Source organism: Ornithorhynchus anatinus, chromosome 2, assembly GCF_004115215.2.
Source record: "Ornithorhynchus anatinus isolate Pmale09 chromosome 2, mOrnAna1.pri.v4, whole genome shotgun sequence".
NCBI classification, from domain to species: domain Eukaryota; kingdom Metazoa; phylum Chordata; class Mammalia; order Monotremata; family Ornithorhynchidae; genus Ornithorhynchus; species Ornithorhynchus anatinus.
In genome coordinates, this window is record NC_041729.1 from 166273351 (window position 1) to 166293535 (window position 20185).

At 51.3% G+C, this 20185-nt stretch overlaps 1 protein-coding gene across 1 annotated transcript; it reads left to right on the top strand.

Annotated features, from left to right (window-relative positions):
- Positions 1 to 814: 814 nt before the first annotated feature.
- KCNJ8 (potassium inwardly rectifying channel subfamily J member 8) lies at positions 815 to 19955 on the top strand. Its single transcript, XM_029057884.2, has 3 exons — positions 815 to 924; positions 3457 to 3906; positions 18838 to 19955. The coding sequence occupies exons 2-3, from the start codon at positions 3551 to 3553 to the stop codon at positions 19772 to 19774; spliced, it is 1293 nt and encodes a 430-aa protein (XP_028913717.1). The 5' UTR covers positions 815 to 924; positions 3457 to 3550; the 3' UTR covers positions 19775 to 19955.
- The last annotated feature ends 230 nt before the right edge of the window (positions 19956 to 20185 follow it).

The following is a 20185-nucleotide window of genomic DNA, read 5'->3' on the forward strand; positions in this document are numbered from 1 at the left end:
CTAATGCCACAGTTACTGGTGTCCAGGGTGAGCGAAAGAGGATTCCCAAAGCTGGGAATGTCGCTTCCAGGGTCCTTTCGCCCCCCTTTCAGGACCCCCCAACCCCCAAAAGCCCCCTCCCCTGCCCCCCTCCCCTAGGGTGGTTGAGATGCTCTCGGGGCACCGTTAAGTGGGGAGGGGAGGGGAATTGGCCCAGCCCCTTCCCCAGGGACAGAGGGATGGAGGGGGGGAGCTGGGGAAGAGGGGGGACGGCCCCGCCCCCCCCCCCCCCAGTGTCCGGGAATACCAGGAATACCGGGAATATCGCATCTTCCAGCCATCGTCCGACCAGGCGGAGCGCAGCCTGCAGCGGGGGGCCCGGGGCCATTCGCAGCTCGGACTTGGGGGGGTCGGGGGGTCTCGGGGCCTAGTCCAAATTCAGGGACTAGGAATTTGGGGGGCCCGAGTGGCTGAGGAGTTTGGGGGCTGGGGGCTTTGGAGCTCGGATCCCGGGGGGCTCGGGGATTTTGGGGGGCCGAGAAGCTCAGGAGTTGGGAATTCGGGGGTCGGTAGCTCAGGGGCTCAGATTTTGGGGGTCGGGGAGCTTAGGGACTCGGATCTAGGGGGCCTCGGGGACTTGGACTTTGGGGGTCCGGGAGGCTGAGGAGTTTGTGGGCCGGGGGCTCAGGAGCTCGGATCTCGGGGGGCTCAGGGATTGGGAATTTGGGGGTCCAGGTCGGGGGACTCAGAAGCTCGGACTTTGGGTGGTCGGGGGGCTCAGGGACTCGGATTTGGGGGGCTCGGGGATGGACAGGCGAGTGAGCTGACCCCTGGGGGCACCCGCCGGCCGGACGAGGGGAGTGTGTGCGTGACAGGGGGTGATTTGGGGGGTGAGGGGCGCCCCTTTGCTGCTCCGGCTCCTCTCATCCTGCTCCAGCTGCTCCAGTAAGTTTTCCTGGGGGGAGGGAATGGGGTTGGGGTTTTTTTGGGGGAGGGGGGGCGAAGGGGGTGCCTGTGTCAGAGGGACCGAGAGACAGAGGGACAGAAAGAGACAGAGAGAAGAAAATAAGGGACAGAGAGAAAGAGACCCAGAGAGACAGAGGGAGACGAAGGGACAGAAAGAGATACAGAGAGAAAGAGACAGAGCGAGACAGAGGGACAGAGAGGGACAGAGGGACAGAAAGAGAGAGAGGAGGCAGATAGAGAGAGTGAGAAACAGAGGGACGCAGAGACAGAAGGGCCGAAAGAGACAGAGAGAGAGATGGGGCAGAGAGAAAAGGAGAGAGACAGAGAGAGACAGGGGCAGAGAGACAGAGGGACAAAAAGAGACAGAGAGAGAGAAAGAGAGAGAGACCGGGGCAGAGAGGAAAAGAGAGAGCCAGACGGACAGAAAGTTATAGAGAGAGAGAAAGAGGGACAGAGAGAGACAGAGGGACAGACAGAGATAAAGAGAGACAGAGGGACAGAAAGGAAGCGGGACAAAGAGACAGAGACAGAAGGACAGAGAGAGAGAGAAAGAAAGAGACAGAGGGACAGAGAGAGAGAGACACAGAAGACACACAGAGGGACAGAAAGTGAAAGAGGGACAGAGAGAAATACGGCGAGAGACTGAGGGACGGAGAGAAAGAGATAGAGAGAGGGAAGGGGGTAGGCGGTATTCTTCCTGACCTTCCCCCAAATCCCTCGAAATTGGAATCCATCTATGGTATTTATCGAGCATTTACCGTGTGCTGAGCCCTGTAGTAAGCGCTTGGGAGAGGACAATACAACTAGGGTCGGTGAGGCGTGGAATTGAGATTGGGAAGCCAAGTGACACTTGCTTGATCTGGAGGCTGTCCGGGCCCGGGCCGCCCCTTTCCCGGCTGCAGGAGAGGGGACAAGCCCCCCTGAGACCCCTTATCGCCCCCCAACACACCGACTCCTCACCCCCTCCCCCGGATCCCCTTCCCACTGAGGGGGGGGGGCAAAAGGGGAGGTCTCTAAGGGTTTTCCTCGAGGCTCTGGAGCCACTTGCTCGAGCCGGTTGGGTGGCTGCCGAGCTTTTGAGGGGCTTCCCCACCCCCTCCTATACCTCCATTGCCTTCTCCATTCTCCCCTCCACCCCCAGGGAGAATTTTTCTAGGAGACCACACCCCTCCTAAGCCCCCAAGCCCCCTTTGGAGACCCCTGGGTGGGAGGAAAGGTTCAGGACATGGAGATGCACTCCTCCATCTCCTTTTCCTTTTCCTCCTTTTCCCCTTCTTCCTCTTTCTCCCTCTTCTCCTCCTCCATCTTCCTCCTTTTCCTCTTCTTCCTCCTTCCATCCTCTTTTCTCCCCCTTCTCCTCCATCCTCCTCCTTTTCCTCTTCTTCCCCCTCCATCCTCTTCTTTCTCCCCTGTCTTCTCCATCGTCTTTCTCCTCCTCCACTCTCCATCCTCTTTTTTCTTTTCTTCCTTTCCATCTTCCTCTTTCTCCCTCTTCTCCTCCTCCGTCATCCTCCTTTTCCGCATCTTCCTCCCTCCATCCTCTTTCTCCCTCTTCTCCTCCTCCTTCTCTATCGTCCTCCTGCTCCTCCTCTTTTTCCTCTTCTTCTTTCCTCCATCCTCTTTTTTCTCCCCCTTGTCCCCCATCGTCCTCCTCCTCCTCCACTCCCCATCCGCCTTTTCCTTTTACTCCTCCCCATCTTTCTCTTTCTCCTTCTTCTCCATCCTCCTCCTTTTCCTCGTCTTCCTCCCTCCATCCTCTTCTTTCTCCCCCTTCTCCTCCATCGTCTTTCTCCTCCTCCACTCTCCATCTTCCTCCTTTTCCTCTTCCTCCAACGTCCTACGACTCCTCCTCCACCCTTCACTCTTCATCCTCCTCTTGCCCTGCTTTCTCCTCCTCCATCTTCTTCCTGCTTCTCCTCTTCTGCTCTCCATCCAACTCCTTCTCTTCTTCCTCCTTCCATCATCTTCGTGCTCCTCCCCCCTCTATCCTCTTCACTTCCCTCCATTATACACCTGTTCATTCTCCCTTTCCACTTTCTCCATCCTCCCCATCCTTCCCCGTCCTCCTCCGTCCTCCATCTTTCTCCATCCTCTTCCTCCGCTTCCATCCTCCTCATCCACTTTCTCCACCCTCCCTAACCCTCCCCATCCTCCTCCATCTTCCTTCTCCTTTTCTATTCTCCTCCATCCTTCTCCATCCTCCTCCTCCTCTTCCATCCTCTTCCATTTTTCTCCATCCTCCTATTCCACCCTCCTCCTCTTCCATCCTCCTCCTCCTCTTACACTTTCTCCATCCTCCCCATCCTCCTCCACCCTTCCCCATCCTCCTCCTCCACCTTCTCCATCCGCCTCCACTACTCTCTCCATCCTCCTCCTCCATTTTCTTCATCCTCCCCCCCGTTCCTCCATTCTTCTCCCCTCCTCCACCTTGTCCATCCTCCCCTTCCTCCCCCTCCTCCTCCACCCCTCTGGTCTCCCATCCTCTTCCTCCTTCTCCTCCGCTTCCAACAGGGACCCTCGCCCCGGGTCCCTAGCTCCCGTCCATCCAGGCCGCATCCGGGCCCGGCGGCGGTGAGGGGCCGGCGGCGGCCACCGCGAGGAGAAGATGCTGGCCAGAAAGAGCATCATCCCGGAGGAGTACGTGCTGGCCCGCATCGCCGCCGAGAACCTGCGCAAGCCCCGCGTCCGGGACCGCCTCCCCAAGGCCCGCTTCATCGCCAAGAGCGGGGCCTGCAACCTGGCCCACAAGAACATCCGGGAGCAAGGCCGCTTCCTGCAGGACATCTTCACCACCCTGGTGGACCTCAAGTGGCGTCATACCCTGGTCATCTTCACCATGAGCTTCCTCTGCAGCTGGCTACTCTTTGCCATCATGTGGTGGCTCGTGGCCTTCGCCCACGGCGACATCCACGCCTACATGGAGAAGCCCGTGGTCTCCAACGCCTGCGTCACCAGCGTCAGGTGAGGGGGCCGGGACGCCCGGGGGCGGGGATCGAACCCCCATTGGCCCGCTCGCCTGCTGGCTGACCTGAGGCCGGTCGCTTCACCTCTCTGGGCCTCTCCAGAAGGGGGAGAAAATACCCGTCTGTTTGTATATTCACTCAGTCGTAATTATTGAGCAGCATTATTGGGAAGCAGCACGGCGTATTCATTCATCCGATAGTATCTATTGAGCGCTTACTAGGTGCAGAGCACTGGACTAAGCGCTTGGAATGAACAAGTCGGCAACAGATAGAGACAGTAATGGATAGAGCCCGGGCCCGGCAGTCAGAAGGTCAAGAGCTCTAATCCCGACTCCGCCACTTGTCTGCTGTGTGACCTTAGTCGCTTCACTTCTCTGGGCCTCAGTGACCTCATCTGGAAAATGGGGGGTTGAGACTGGGAGCCCCATTTGGGATAGGGACTGTGTCCAAAGGGGTTTGCTTGTACCCACCCACTTCCCACATCCATATTATATTTGATATCTGCCTCCCCCCATTAGATTGAAAGCTACCTGAGAGCGGGGATCAATTCTACCGACTCAACCGTACTTTTCCCGAGAACTTAGTACAGTGCTCTGCACGTAGGAAGCGTGCAATAAATACCACTGAATGATTGGGAGTAAAATCTGTAAAATCTTCTTCAGTAAAGGACAGCTGTACACTTGAAGCAGCGTGGCGCAGTGGAAAGAGCACGGGCTTTGGAGTCAGGGCTCATGAGTTCGAATCCCAGCTCTGCCACTTGTCGGCTGTGTGACCGTGGGCGAGTCACTTCACTTCTCTGGGCCTCAGTTCCCTCATCTGTAAAATGGGGATTAAGACCGGGAGCCCCACGTGGGACGACCTGATTCCCCTGTGTTTACCCCAGCTCTTAGAACAGTGCTCGGCACATAGTAAGCGCTTAACAAATACCAACATTCCAAAAATGCAGTCCGGAGACGCCCGCAGTGAGAGTTATTGACTACGTGATCACGGAAATCACCAAGCTGATTGCAGGGTCATCATTCTTGGGGAGTCTATCACAGCGGGGGACCCAGTTGGTAGTGCTCTGCACAAAGTAAACACTCAACAAAGTCCACTGATCGATTGATACCGATCTCCTCGCCATTAAGCGTACAAACTCAAAGAACCTTTACCTGGTACCCCTGGAAAATGGAGTTTGAGACTGTGAGCCCCATCTAGGATAGGGACTGTGTCCAAAGTGGTTTGCTTGTATCCACCCCAGCGCATAGTACAGTGCCCTGTACAGAGTAAGTGCTTAATAATGGTAATAATGGTGGTTGTTAAGCGCTTACTCTGTGCAGAGCACTGTTCTAAGCGCTGGGGGAGATACAGGGTCATCGGGTTGTCCCACGTGAGGCTCCCAGTTAATCCCCATTTTACAGATGAGGGAACTGAGGCACAGAGGAGTGAAGTGACTTGCCCACAGTCACACAGCTGACAAGGGGCAGAGTCAGGATTCGAACCCATGACCTCTGACTCCCGAGCCCGGGCTCTTTCCACTGAGCCACGCTGCTTCTCTGTGAGCCTCATGTGAGCCTCATGTGCTCTGTGAGCCTCATGTGGGACAACCTGATTAATAATAATAAAATGTCGGTATCTGTTAAGCGCTTACTATGTGCAGAGCACTGTTCTAAGCGCTGGGGGAGATACAGAGTAATCAGGTTGTCCCACGTGGGGCTCACAGTTCATCCCCATTTTACAGATGAGGTAACTGAGGCACAGAGAAGTGAAGTGACTCGCCCACAGTCACACAGGTGACAAGTGGCAGAGCCGGGAGTCGAACCCGTGACCTCTGACTCCGAAGCCCAGGCTCTTTCCACTGAGCCACGCTGCTTCCCTGTATCTACCCCAGCGCTAACAGTGCTTTGCACATAGTAAGCGCTTAACGAATACCGACATTATTATTGAGCACTTAGGATGTGCAGAGCACTATATTAAGCACTTGGGAGAGGACAATACAACAATAAGCAGACACTTTCCCTGCCCATAATGAGCTTACATAATAAATAATGATAATGGCATTTGTTAAGCGCTTACTGTGTGCAAGAGAAGTGAAATGACTTGCCCAAGGTCACACAGCAGACACGTGATGAAGTCAGAATTAGAACCCGTGCCCTTCTGACTCCCAGGTCAGTGCTCTATACACGATAATAATAACAATAGGGACTCAGTGGAAAGAGCCCGGGCTTGGAAGTCAGAGGTCATGGGTTTGAATCCCGGCTCTGCCGCTTGCCGGCTGTGTGCCTTTGGGCAAGTCACTTCACTTCTCTGAGCCTCAGTTCCCTCATCTATAAAATGGGGATTAAAACTGTGAGCCCCACGTGGGACAACCTGATCGCCCTGTATCTCCCCCAGCGCTTAGAACAGTGCTCTGCACATGGTAAGCGCTTAAATGCCAACATTATTATTATTATTATTATTATTATTAATAATCATGGTATTTGTTAAGCGTTGACTATGTGTCAAGCAACGTTCTGAACACTGAGGTAGATACAAACTAATCAGCTTGGGCGCAGTTCCTGTCCTATGTGGGGCTCGCAGTCTCCCTCCCCTTTTTACAGATGAAGTAACTGAGGCACAGAGACGGGAAGTGGCCTGCCCAGGGTCAAACAGCAGACAAGGGGTGGAGCGGGGATTAGAACCCAGATCCTTCTGACTCCCAGGCCCGGGTTCTGTCCAGTAGGCCGTGCCTAGTGAGCACCTAACAAATGCTATTATTGTTATTATTATTATTTTATCATTATTATTTGCTTACTTTGAGGATTTGTATAAGGAGCAGGAAACAGCCAGGCAATGACCCGACAGTAGGCCATGCCTAGTGAGCACCTAACAAATGCCATTATTGTTATTATCATTATTATTTTTATAATTATTATTTAATTACTTTGAGGATTTGTAGAAGGGGCAGCTGGAGGCAGGAATCAGCTAGGGAATAACCCGGCAGCCGGTCTGAATTTCCTTAATCTACAGAAATCAACCAACTACGCCACAAAGGCCTTCGCTCCCCCGATCAGACCGTGAGCCCGTCAGAGGGCAGGGACCGTCTCTATCTGTTGCCGATTTGTCCATTCCAAGCGCTTAGTCCAGTGCTCTGCACCTAGGAAGCGCTCATTAAAGCAGAGAAGCAGCGTGGCTCAGTGGAAAGAGCGCGGGCTTGGGAGTCAGAGGTCATGGGTTCGAATCCCGGCCCGGCCACTTGTCAGCTGTGTGACTGTGGGCGAGTCGCTTCACTTCGCGGTGCCTCAGTTACCTCATCTGTAAAATGGGGATGAAGACCGTGAGCCCCACGTGGGACAACCCGATTCCCCTGTGTCTACCCCAGCGCTTAGAACGGTGCTGGGCACAGAGTAAGCGCTTAACAAATACCAACAACAGCAACAACAAAATAAATACTATTGAATGAACTACGATCCCCTCAGGAGCCTTTGAGAACCTGACCGTCGTTGCTTTTTTATTTTCTTTCAGTGGTATTTGTTAAGCCCTTCCTATGTACCAGACCCCAGCGCTTAGGACAAAGCTTGACACATAGTAAGTGCTTAACAGATAAAACAGAACGCAAAACCCAAACGAGAAGACTGATGGAAAACGAAGCTTCATATTCTATCTGTCCATATAATAATAATAATAATAACTAGGGTATTTGTTAAGCGCTGACTAGGTGCTGGGGTGGATGCAAGCTAATCAACAGTGCCTGACGCATAGTAGAAGCCTCAGTTCCCTCATCTGTAAAATGGGGATGAAGACTGTGAGCCCCACGTGGGACAACCTGATTCTCCTGCGTCTACCCCAGCGCTTAGAACAGTGCTCTGCACATAGTAAGCGCTTAACAAATACCAACATTATTATTATTATTATAGTAATTGCTTAATGAATACCATTAAAATAAAAAAGTTGGACACGGTCCCTGTCCCCCATGGGGCTCACAGTCATAAGCCCCATTATACAGATGGGGGAACTGAGGCCCAGAGAAATAAAGTGGCTTGCCCAAGGTCACACAGCCGCAGATCTGTGGCAGAGCCGGAATTAGAACCCAGGTCCCCGTCCCCCAGACCCAGGCTCTTGCCACTGGGCCAAGCCGTCTCTCTAGGGCTTTTCAACACATTATTGTTCATTCGTTTAATAGTATTTATCCAGTGCTTACTATGTGCAGAGCACTGTACTGAGCGCTTGGAATGAACAATTGGGCAACAGAGAGAGACAATGCCTGCTCAGTGACGGGCTCACGGTCTAATCGGGGGAGACAGATGAAAGAGCAAAACAGAACGAAACAAAAACAAGACGTTATCGTGATAAATAGAATCAGGAAGAGCAGCGTGGCTCAGTGGAAAGAGCCCGGGCTTGGGAGTCAGAGGTCATGGGTTCGACTCCCGACTCTGCCACCTGTCAGCTGTGCGACTGTGGGCGAGTCACTTCACTTCTCTGTGCCTCAGTTCCCTCATCTGTCAAATGGGGATGAAGACCGTGAGCCTCACGTGGGCCACCCCGATGACCCTGTATCTACCCCAGCGCTTAGAACGGTGTTCTGCACATAGTGAGCGCTTCACAAATACCAACATTATTATTACACCTCATTAACAAAAGAAATCGCATAATAAAATATATATATATAGTGGAGCACAGTGCTGAGGGGAGGGGGCAGGGGAGGGAGAGGACCAGAGGATGGGGTGGGGAGGGAAGGGAAGGGGAGATTATTGTCTCTCGTCGGTCCCCTTAGAGAAGATCAAAGATGCAGGAAATTCAATCGTACTTATTGAGCGCTTCCTGTGGTCCTGGCGCTGTACTAAGTGCTTCGGGGAGTACGGTCAGAGTTGGTAGATACGCACCCTGCCCACAACGAACTTACAGTCTAGATGAGCGATCCAGACATTAATGCGCATAAATAAATTACGGCTATGGACGTATCCATTCACGGGGGAACAGCATGGCTGATAAAACACGGGCCCGGGGGTCAGAAGGTCATGGGTTCTGATCTCTGCTCCGCCACTTGTCTGCTGCGTGGCCTTGGGCAAGTCACTTCACTTCTCCATGCCTCAGTTACCTCATCTGGAAAATGGCGATTATGACTGTGATCCCCATCTGGGACATGGACTGTGTCCAACTTTTTTTTTTAATGGTATTTGTTAAGCGATTACTATGTTCCGGGCCCTCTCGATTAGCTTGCATCCACCCCGGCACATAGTCAGCGCTTAGCAAGCGGGAAGCAGCATGGCTCAGTGGAAAGAATACGGGCTTGGGAGTCAGAGGTCCTGGGTTCGAATTCCAACTCCGTCACTTGTCAGCTGTGTGATTGTGGGCAAGTCACTTCACTTCTCTGGGCCTCAGTGACCTCATCTGTAAAATGGGGATGAAGACTGTGAGCCTCACGTGGGACAACCTGATTACCCTGTATCTACCCCAGCGCTTAGAACAGTGCTCTGCACATAGTAAGCGCTTAACAAGGACCAATATTATTAACAAATACCGTAGTTATCATTATTATATGGACAGATAGGATGTGAAGCTTCGCCTTCCATCAGTCTTCTTGTTTGTGTTTTGTGTTCTATGGTATCTGTCGAGCACTTACTATGTGTCAAGCTCTGTTCTAAGCGCTGGGGTAGATAAAAAATATTCAGGTTGGACCCAGTCCCTGTCCCACATGGAGCTCACCGTCTTATTTATTGAGCGCTCACCGTGTGCAGAGCGCTGTACTAACCGCTTGGGAAGTATAATTCAGCAACAGAGAGAGACAATCCCTACCCAACAAATGGGTGATTTGTTGAGCGCTTAGTCACGTAATAATAATAATGTTGGTATTTGTTAAGCACTCACTATGTGCCAAGCACCGTTCTAAGCTCTGGGGCAGACACAAGGTCATCAGGTTGTCCCACATGTGGCTCACAGCCTTTAATCCCCATTTTCCGGCTGCGGGAACGGGAGCCCAGAGAAGTGAAGTGACTTGCCCGAGGTCACACAGCAGACATGTGGCAGGGCCGGGATTAGAACCCAGGTCTTTCTGACTCCCAGGCCGGGGCTCTACCTATTAGGCCACGCTGCTTCTCGGTTGTGGTCGTTAAGGTTCTGCCCTTGAAATGAACTTTCCCCCGGTACAGTCCCCCCTCTGCACTAAAAAAGATATTTATTGTTGTTTATTGTTGATCTCCGTATTATCTCCTTTTGGACAGAGAATGTGTCTTCTAATTCTGCTGTACTGGACTCTCCCAAGTGCTTAGTCTAGGGCTCTGCAGATGATAAACGTTCAATAAATATCACTGCTGGATCGATTGATCCCACTGAAGGATCAAAGCCGAAGACAGCTGGTGTTTCACTTCGATCCAGAATCGCACTGATCTGTTTTTTCACCCCCTGTATTTAGTTCCGCAAAAATCTAAGTAATTGACCCAGAAATAAGCAGTAATAATAATAAAAATAATAGTAATAATTATGGTATTTGTTAAGCACACCATATGCCAGGCACTGTACTGTGTCCTGAGGTAGATACCAGCAAATCAGGTTGGACAGAGTCCCTGTCCCACATGGGGCTCATAGTCTCAATCCCCATTTTTAATAATAATAGTGATTATGGTATTTGTTAAGCCCTTACTATGTGCCAAGCACTGTTCTAAGCGCTGGAGTAGATGCGAGGTCATCAGGTTGTCCCATGTGGGGCTCACAGTCTTAATCCCCATTTTACAGATGAAGTAACTGAGGCAGGGAGAAGTAAAGTGGCCTGTCCAAGGGCACACAGCAGACAAGGGAACCGAGGCCAAGAAGTAAAGTGATTTGCCCAAGGTCACCAGGATTAGAACCCATGACCTTCTGCCTCCCAGGCCACTCTGCCAAATGCTGGCGAGATAATCAGGGCAGATCAGGTCCCTGTCCCCACTGGGGCTCCCAGTCTTAGAGGAAGGAGAACGGGAGTTGAATCCCCATTTTTCAGTTGAGGAAACTGAGGCACAGAGAGGTGAAGTGATTTGCCCAAGGTCACCCAGCAGGGCAAGTGGTAGAACTGGGATTAGACCCCCGATCCCCTGACTCCCAGACTCCGGGCTTTGGCCACTAAGCGACACAGCTTCTCTAAAAACGGATAGATATTGTCTACCAGGTTCTTTTTTTGGTGTTATCAGGGACGCACCGAACTTTAAAGACAGGACTGAACGTCGGAAGCCTGGATTCATTCATTCATTCATTCAATAGTATTTATTGAGCACTTACTATGTGCAGAGCACTGTACTAAGCGCTTAGAATGTACAATTCGGCAACAGATAGAGACAATCCCTGCCCAATGACAGGCTCAAAGCCTAATCGGGGGAGACGGACGGCAGAGCAAAACAGAACGAAACAAAAACAAGACAACATTATCGCGATAAATAGAATCACGGGGATGGACACCTCATTATAAAATGTCATCCCCGGCTTTTGCTTAGTGGTTTAACAATTTGGAGTCAACCGTGTTTAATATTCCTTTCTATTTCCAAACCTTCAACGGTATTGGAGAGAATAACTTGAATTTGCCAGCGTCGGTTTCTCGACCTTATTCAACTAAACTGAATTTTTTCAAACCTTTGGCCCTTGAGATTCAGGAGTAACTTGACTCTATACGTGATTTTTGATGTTTTGTAGTAATCAGTCAATCCAAGGTATTCACTGAGCTTTTACTGTGTGCAGAGCACTGTTTTAAGCGCTTGAGAGAGTACACTATAACAGTGCTGGCAGACATAGTCCCTGTCTACAAGGAGCTGGAAGGGGAATAATACTGATGCTGGTATTTGTTAAGCGCTTACTATGTGCAGAGCACTGTTCTAAGCGCTGAGGTAGATACAGGGTAATCAAGTTGTCCCACGTGAGGCTCACAGTTAATCCCCATTTTACAGATGAGGGAACTTAGGCCCAGAGAAGAGAAGTGACTCGCCCAGAGTCCCACAGCTGACAAGTGGCAGAGCCGGGATTCGAACCCATGACCTCTGACTCCCAAACTCAGGCTCTTTCCACTGAGCCACGCTGCTTCCCGTGGGAAATAGACTACTTATTGCAACAATTTGAATGGGAAAGTCCAAAAACGTTATGAAGAAAAGATGTATTTTGAGCTTTAAGAAAAAGGAGATAATGAGAGAAAACCGTAAAGCTAGGTTTGTGATTTATCCTTTTTTATTAAATGATATTACACGGTCATATTTTTTTCCTAAATGTCTATTAGAAGTAGATGTTCAGAAGCAACGTGACCTAGCATAAAGAGGACAGGCCTGGGATTCAAAAGGACCTGGGTTCTAATCCCAGCTCTGCCACTTGACTGCTCTGTGACCTTGGGCAAGTTGCCTCACTTCTCTGTGCCTCAGAGAAGCGGCGTGGCTTAGCGGAAAGAGGCCGGGCTTGGGAGTCAGAGGTCGTGGGTTCTAATCTCGGCTCTGCCACTTGTCTGCTGTGTGACCCTGGGCAAGCCACTTCACTTCTCTGTGCCTCTGTCACCCCATCTGGAAAGGGATGAAGACTGTGGGACAACCTGATTACCCTGTATCTCCCCCAGTGCTTAGAACAGTGCGCGGCACATAGTAAACTCTAACAAATGCCATAATTATTATTCTCTGGGCCTCAGTTGCCTCATCTGTAAAATGGGGATTATGACTGTGAACCCCATGTGGGACAGGGACTATGTCCAACCTGTTTCGCGCTTAGTACAGCATCCGACACATAATAAACACTTAATAAATACCGTTTAAAAAAAGGGTAAGCCAGCAGCTAGGAACTGTAGTATATTTATATATACTACATATTTATATATTTCTATGTATCTGGCTATATATAGTATATTTATATATACTACATATTTATATATTTACATAAATAAATATAAATATGTACACATACATATAAATATATATATATACAGTATAGTATAGTACTGTGGTACTCTAGAATGGGTGTATACCTTCAGGGTATTTTTGGAATATCTGGAAGGAGGAAAGCTATTGGGATGGGTCATTCTTATGTTTGGCGAACTGTTCAGAACTGAATTCTAACAGGATGCTGTGAGTCTCATAAAATAAAGAACGTTATGCAAACCACACAGGTGATGGAAGAAAACAAACAAGTCTATGTCCTTATACTCTGTTGCTTCCTATCTCTGTATTTCATTTTCTTTTATTGTCTTTATCTGTCTTCTTTTTTCTGTATTTTATTGTCTGTCTTCCCCATTTAGTTGTAAGTACTTGGAAGGAAGGGATCGTGTCTCCCAAATCTTATAATAATAATGGTATCAGTTAAGCACTTACTATGTGCCAAGCACTGTTCTAAGTGCTGGTATAGATACAACGTTATCAGGTTGTCCTACGTGAGGCTCACAGTCTTAATCCCCATTTTACAGATGAGGTTACTGAGGCACCTAAAGTGACTTGCCCAGTTACCCTCTCAGACAGACAGTGAGTGGTATTCAGTGAGCACTTACTGTGTGCAGAGCACTGTACTAAGCGCTTGGGAGCACACTATATAGCAACATAGGCACATTCCCTGATCCCGGTGCGCTTCCAGTCTGGAAGGAGAGACAGACATGAATAGAAATAAATAAAAGAGGGATGTGGAGATAAGCGGTGCGGGGATGGGACGGGTGGATGAAGAAAGGGAGCGAGTCGGGGCGACGCAGAAGGGAGGGGGAGAAGAGGAGAGGAGGGCGCAGTCAGGGAAGGCTTCTTGGAGGAGGTGGGCCTTCGACAAGGCTTCGAAGGTGGGGAGAGTCATTGTCTCCCCAGCACTTACAGTGCCCTGCATGCAGGAGACTGGAAGCTCCTAGAAGGCGGGGATCGTGCCTTCCCACTCCTCTCCACTCACCCGAGTGCTCAGTTCAGGGCTCTGCCCAAACTAAGCGCTCAATAAATACCATTCATCGGTCGGCGGAACGTGCCGGAGCGTTTCCGGAATTTCCTGTCGATGTCCATCTCCTGTTCCTGACAAACGGATGTATTTGTAACAGATCTCATCCTGGCATTTAAGTAGAGGAGAGATCCAAAACTCGGTTCATCGGGCAGTTTAGAACTTCCATTAAAGAGGGCCAGGAAATAATGGGTCCCTTCCCCGTGAAGACTCAGTTCATTTAGTAATTCACCAATAAAGCCAAGGATAATCTGGTCGAAGAGTTTACTGTGCCCTGCCTTTCTTCTGTCCTGGCTAAATAATTAAATACACTAGGCCACGTGTATTTAACTCCCTCTAGCATTTAACGGGAAGACAAAGAAGAATTCCTTTAGCAGTTGAGCTTCTAGCCCAGTCACTGTAGCCTTCTCATTTCTTAAAACCATTTCCTTCACACTCATTTTATTAAGTTCGTGTCCCTTGGCGTGTACCGTGAAAAGGAAGATCTCGTAAGTTCTCTATTTAATAATAGTGGCGTCCGTTAAGGGCTTACTGTGTGCTAAACAGCGTACAGAGCACTGGGGTAATAATAATTTTATTATTCACAATAATAAGAAAATATTAGGATGCAATATAATGATGTGTGATATGATAATGATTTATTGCTATTGGTTCTGTCTCTCTGTCTCCCCGGATTAGACTGTAAATCATGTTGGTATTTGTTAAGCGCTTACTATGTGCAGAGCACTGTTCTAAGCGCTGGGGTAGATACAGGGTAATCGGGTTGTCCCCCGTGGGGATCACAGTTAATCCCCATTTTCCAGATGAGGTAACTGAGGCCCAGAGAAGAGGAGTGACTCGCCCACAGTCACACAGCTGACAAGGGGCAGAGCCGGGAGTCGAACCCATGACCCCTGACTCCGAAGCCCAGGCTCTTTCCACTGAGCCAAACCCGTCGATGGGCAGGGGTTGTCTCTAGCTGTTGCCGAATTGTGCATTCCAAGCGCTTAGTACACTGCTCTGCACAGAGTAAGCGCTCATTAAATACTATTGGATGAATGAATAAATTATTAACAATGATAATAATGGTATTTGTTAGGCACTTAGTATGTGCCAAGCATTGTTCTGAGAACTGGGGGAGATATAGGATAATCAGGTTGGCCCACGTGGAGCTCACACTTTTTATCCCCATTTTATAGAGGAGGTAACTGAGGCCCAGAGAAGTGAAGTGACTTTTCCAAGCTCACACAGCAGACAAGTGGCGGAGCCGGGATTAGATACGAGATCATCGGGTCTCACCTGGGGCTCACAGTCTACGAAGGGATGAGGACAGGTATCGAATCCCCATTTTTCCAGGTGGGGGAACTGAGGCCCAGAGAAGCGAAGTGACTTGCCCAAGATCACACTGCAGACAATTGGCAGAGTCAGGATTCGAATCCAGGTCCTCTGTGTCCCAGGCCCGGGCTCTTTCCGCTGGATCACGCTGCTCCTCTAATGTTCGAACCCTCTGACGGGAGGACACAGTTCAGCGGAGTCTTGGACCAATTTGGGGCACATTTCCCTAACCATTTCCAGAAATCCAGGAAGCTCCTTTTTGATCCTCAGTGATTTTCAAGATTGATCATAATCACCCTTAGGATCCTTTGTTCATATTATATTATATAACATATTATATATAATATTAAGAATGTTATTATTATTGGAAGCAGCATGGCTCAGTGGAAAGAGCCCGGGCTAGGGAGTCAGAGGTCATGGGTTCGAATCCCGGCCCTACCACTTGTCAGCTGTGGGACTGTGGGCGAGTCACTTCACTTCTCTGGGCCTCAGTAACCTCATCTGTAAAACGGGGATTGACTGTGAGCCTCACGTGGGGCAACCTGATTACCCTGTATCTCCCCAGCGCTTAGGACAGTGCTCTGCACATAGTAAGCGCTTCACAAATACCAACATTATTATTATTCGCTTTGGCAAGCAAACGGAGATATTTGAGAGCTGTCGTTTCATCCATTCCCAGTCGGCCTGGACTCTGTTTGGCAAATAGATGAGTTCCGAGACTTATTTAGAAAATCTTTTAGCCTCTTTTTCATCTGGTGGCTACCCAGTAGCCAGGCTTTATATATGATATAACTTTATTATATATCATTATATTATATATTATTATCGAAGCACCCCATCCTTTCTGTACCATAGTTTGACACTTTCCCACTCTCTTCTTCATTCATTCAGTTCATTCCGTGATATTTATTGAGCGCTTACTGGGTGCAGAGCACCGTACTAAGCGCTTGGAGAGTCCAATTCGGTTACAGATAGAGACCATCCCTCCCCAACAACGGGCTCACAGTCTAGAAGGGGGGAGACAGACAAGAAAACCAAAGAAGTAGGCAGGCATCAGTAGCATCAAAATAAATAGAATTATAGATATAGACACATCATTAATAAAATAAAGAGCGTAGTAAATAGGTACCTAGAGACACAAGGGCTGTGGGACGGGGGGTGAGGGGCAGAAGGAGGGAGTCGAGGCGAGGGGAGGAGGAGCGGAGGGAAAGGGAGGGCCGAGGGCGGGAAGGCCTCCCGGAGGAGGCGACCTCTCGGGAGGGCTCGGAAGGGGGGAAGAGAGCGAGTTTGGCGGAGGGGAGGAGGGAGGCCGTTCCGGGCGGCCTTAGAAAACTCAGGTCCTAGAATTCCCATTTAGGAGTGAGGTGTGGCCTAGTGGATAAAACACGGGCCTGGGAGTCGAAAGGGAAGCAGCGTGGCTCAGTGGAAAGAGCCCGGCCTTGGGAGTCGGAGATCGTGCCTTCGAATCCCGGCTCCGCCACTCGTCAGCTGGATGACCGTGGGCAAGGTCACTTCACTTCTCTGGGCCTCAGTGACCTCATCTGTACAGTGGGGAGATTAAGACTGGGAGCCTCACGTGAGACAACCTGATGACCCTGTAGCTCCCCCAGCGCTTAGAACAGTGCTCTGCACAGAGTAAGCGCTTAACAAATACCAACTTTATTGAGAAGCAGCGTGGCTCAGTGGAAAGAGCCCGGGGCTTGGGAGTCGGAGGTCATGGATTTGAATCCCGGCTCTGCCACTTGTCAGCTGGGTGACCGTGGGCAAGTCACTTCACTTCTCTGGGCCTCAGTGACCTCATCTGGAAAATGGGGATGAAGACGGTGAGCCTCACGTGGGACAACCTGATTCCCCTGTGTCTACCCCAGTGCTTAGAACAGCGCTCTGCACATAGTAAGCGATTAACAAATAGCAACATTGTTATTATATGAGGAGGGAGGGGCATCCCAGTCCAGGCACAGGACGACTGAGCGTCTCCCAAGTGCGAAGCACCTTGGACAACTCATTGACTTCTCCGTGCCTCCATTTCACCACCGGCTCCTAATCCAACCCATTCAGTGGTATTTATTGAGCACTTACCGTGTGTAAAGCACTGTACTAAACACTCGGCTGAGTGCAACATAACAATAAATGGACACATTCCCTGGCCACAACAAGCTCACAGTCTAGAGGATGAGCTAACAGTTTGGAGGACGAGCTTACTCTCTAATAATACTAATGTTGGTATTTGCTAAGCGCTTACAATGTGCTGAACACTGTTCTAAGCGCGGGTAGTTACAAGGTAATCAGGTTGTCCCACATGGGGCTCACAGTCTTCATCCCCATCTTACAGACGCGAGACTGAGGCCCAGAGAAGTGAAGTGACTCGCCCAAGGTCACCCAGCTGACAAGTGGCGGAGCCGGGATTCGAACCCATGACCTCTGACTCCCAAGCCTGGGCTCATTCCACTGAGCCACGCTGCTTCTCTAAGATCTAGAGGATGTTCAGCGCAGCGTGATGGGAATTGACAATGTGAGCTCCACGTGAGACAGGGACTGCGTCCCATCCAATTTGCTCATATCCCCTTCAGCGCTTAGCACAGTGCCTGGCACCTAGTAAGCGCTTAAGAAATACCATAATCCTTATGATTATCATTATCATTATTATTTTTCACTTTCCTTCTCTGTGCCTCAGTTCCCTTCGTCAGTAAAATGGAGATGGAGACTGTGAGCTACACATGGGACAGAGACTGTGTCCAACCTGATTATCTTGTATCCCCCTCTCCCCCAGCGCTTAGTACAGTGTCCGGCACCTAGTAAGCGCTTAAGAAATCCCATAATCATTATTCTCATTCCCTTCATTTCTCTGTGCCTCAGTCACCTCCTCCGTAAAATGGGGATTGAGTCTGTGAGCCCCACGTGGGACAGGGACCGTGTCCAACCCGATTTGCTCATATCCCTCCCAGTGCTTAGTACAGTGTCTGGCACCTAGTAAGTGCCTAACAAATACCATCATCATTCTTCTTATTATTATTATTCACTTCACTTCTGTGGGCCTCAGTTACCACAGCTCTAAAACGGGGATTGAGACTGTGAGCCCCATGTGGGCCAGGGATCGAGTCCAACCCGATTTGCTCGTAACCCCCCCCCCCCAAGCGCTTACTAGAGTGGCTGGCACCTAGTCAGTGCTTAAGAAATATCATTATTATTATTATTATTATTAATTATCCCATTCCTCCGAGCCTGAGAAAATGGGGATTCCACCCTCCAAGCGCACGAGTGCGTGCGTGCGTGTGTGTGTGTGTGTGTGTGTGTGTGTGCAGAGAAGCAGCGTGACTCGGTGGAAAGAGCCCAGGCTTGGGAGTCAGAGGTCGTGGGTTCTGATCCCGGCTCCGCCACTTGTCTGCTGGGTGACCTTGGTCAAGTCACTTCACTTCTCTGGGCCTCAGTGACCTCATCTGGAAAATGGGGATTAACTGTGAGCCCCACGTGGGACGACCTGATGACCCTGGATCTCCCCCAGCGCTTAGAACGGTGCTCTGCACATAGTGAGCGCTTAACGAATACCAACATTATTATTATTATTATTATTATTAAGTCCCTTCACTTCCCCGGGCCTCAGTGACCTCCTCTGTGAAACGGGGATGAAGACGGCGAGCCCCACGTGGGCCAACCCGATCACCTTGTATCCCCCCCCCCCGCCCCCGGCGCTTAGAACGGTGCTCTGCACGTAGTAAGCGCTCACCAGATGCCGTGATCATCGCTATTATCATCGCAGGTCGTTCACGTCGGCCTTCCTGTTCTCCATCGAGGTCCAGGTGACCATCGGCTTCGGCGGGCGGATGGTGACGGAGGAGTGCCCGCTGGCCATCGCCGTCCTCATCCTGCAGAACATCGTGGGGCTGATCATCAACGCCGTCATGCTGGGCTGCATCTTCATGAAGACGGCCCAGGCCCACCGGCGGGCCGAGACCCTGATCTTCAGCCGCCATGCCGTCATCGCCGTCCGCCACGGCCGCCTCTGCTTCATGTTCCGCGTGGGCGACCTGCGGAAGAGCATGATCATCAGCGCCTCGGTGCGCATCCAGGTGGTCCGCAAGACCACCACGCCCGAGGGGGAGGTGGTGCCCATCCACCAGCTGGACGTGCCGGTCGACAACCCCATCGACAGCAACAACATCTTCCTGGTGGCCCCGCTGGTCATCTGCCACGTGATCGACCGCCGGAGCCCGCTCTACGACCTGACGGCCTCGGCCCTGGCCGGCCAGGACCTGGAGGTCATCGTCATCCTCGAGGGGGTGGTGGAGACCACGGGCATCACCACGCAGGCCCGCACCTCCTACGTGGCCGAGGAGATCCTCTGGGGCCACCGCTTCGTCTCCATCGTCACCGAGGAGGAGGGCGTCTACTCGGTGGACTACTCCAAGTTCGGCAACACCGTCAAGGTGGCCGCCCCCCGCTGCAGCGCCCGGGAGCTGGACGAGAAGCCGTCCATCCTCATCCAGGCGCTGCAGAGGAGCGAGCTGTCCCACCAGAACTCGCTCCGCAAACGCAACTCCATGCGCCGGAACAATTCCATGCGCCGGACCAACAGCGGCTCCTCTCCGGCCGCCTCCTCCTCCTCCTCCTCCGCCCGCCGGGGCAACTGTGCCCTGGCCGTGCCCAAGGTGCAGTTCGTCACCCCGGACGGAGGCCCCGGGGGCTCCGAGGACTGAGGGAGCCCGGACCCCGGGGCGGGGGAGACCGGACACGGGCGTCCAGGCCGGGCCCGGCGCCGCGCTCGACCCCGGGAGGCCCGGGGCCGACGGGTCGGACGGCGTCTCTGCCCCGTCTAAGTTGGAGGGAGGGCATCATTTCACGGATGAGAAGCGGCGTGGCTCCGTGGAAAGAGGCCGGGCTTGGGACTCAGAGGTCGTGGGTTCTAATCCCGGCTGTGTGACCCCGGGCAAGCCGCTCAACTTCTCTGGGCCTCGGTGACCTCGTCTGTCAAATGGGGATGAAGACTGGGAGCCCCACCTGGGACAAACCCATTACCCTGTACCTCCCCCAGCGCTCAGGACGGTGCTTGGCACGTAGTAAGCGCTTAACGAATACCGACGGTATTATTATTATTATGAGGACGCCGA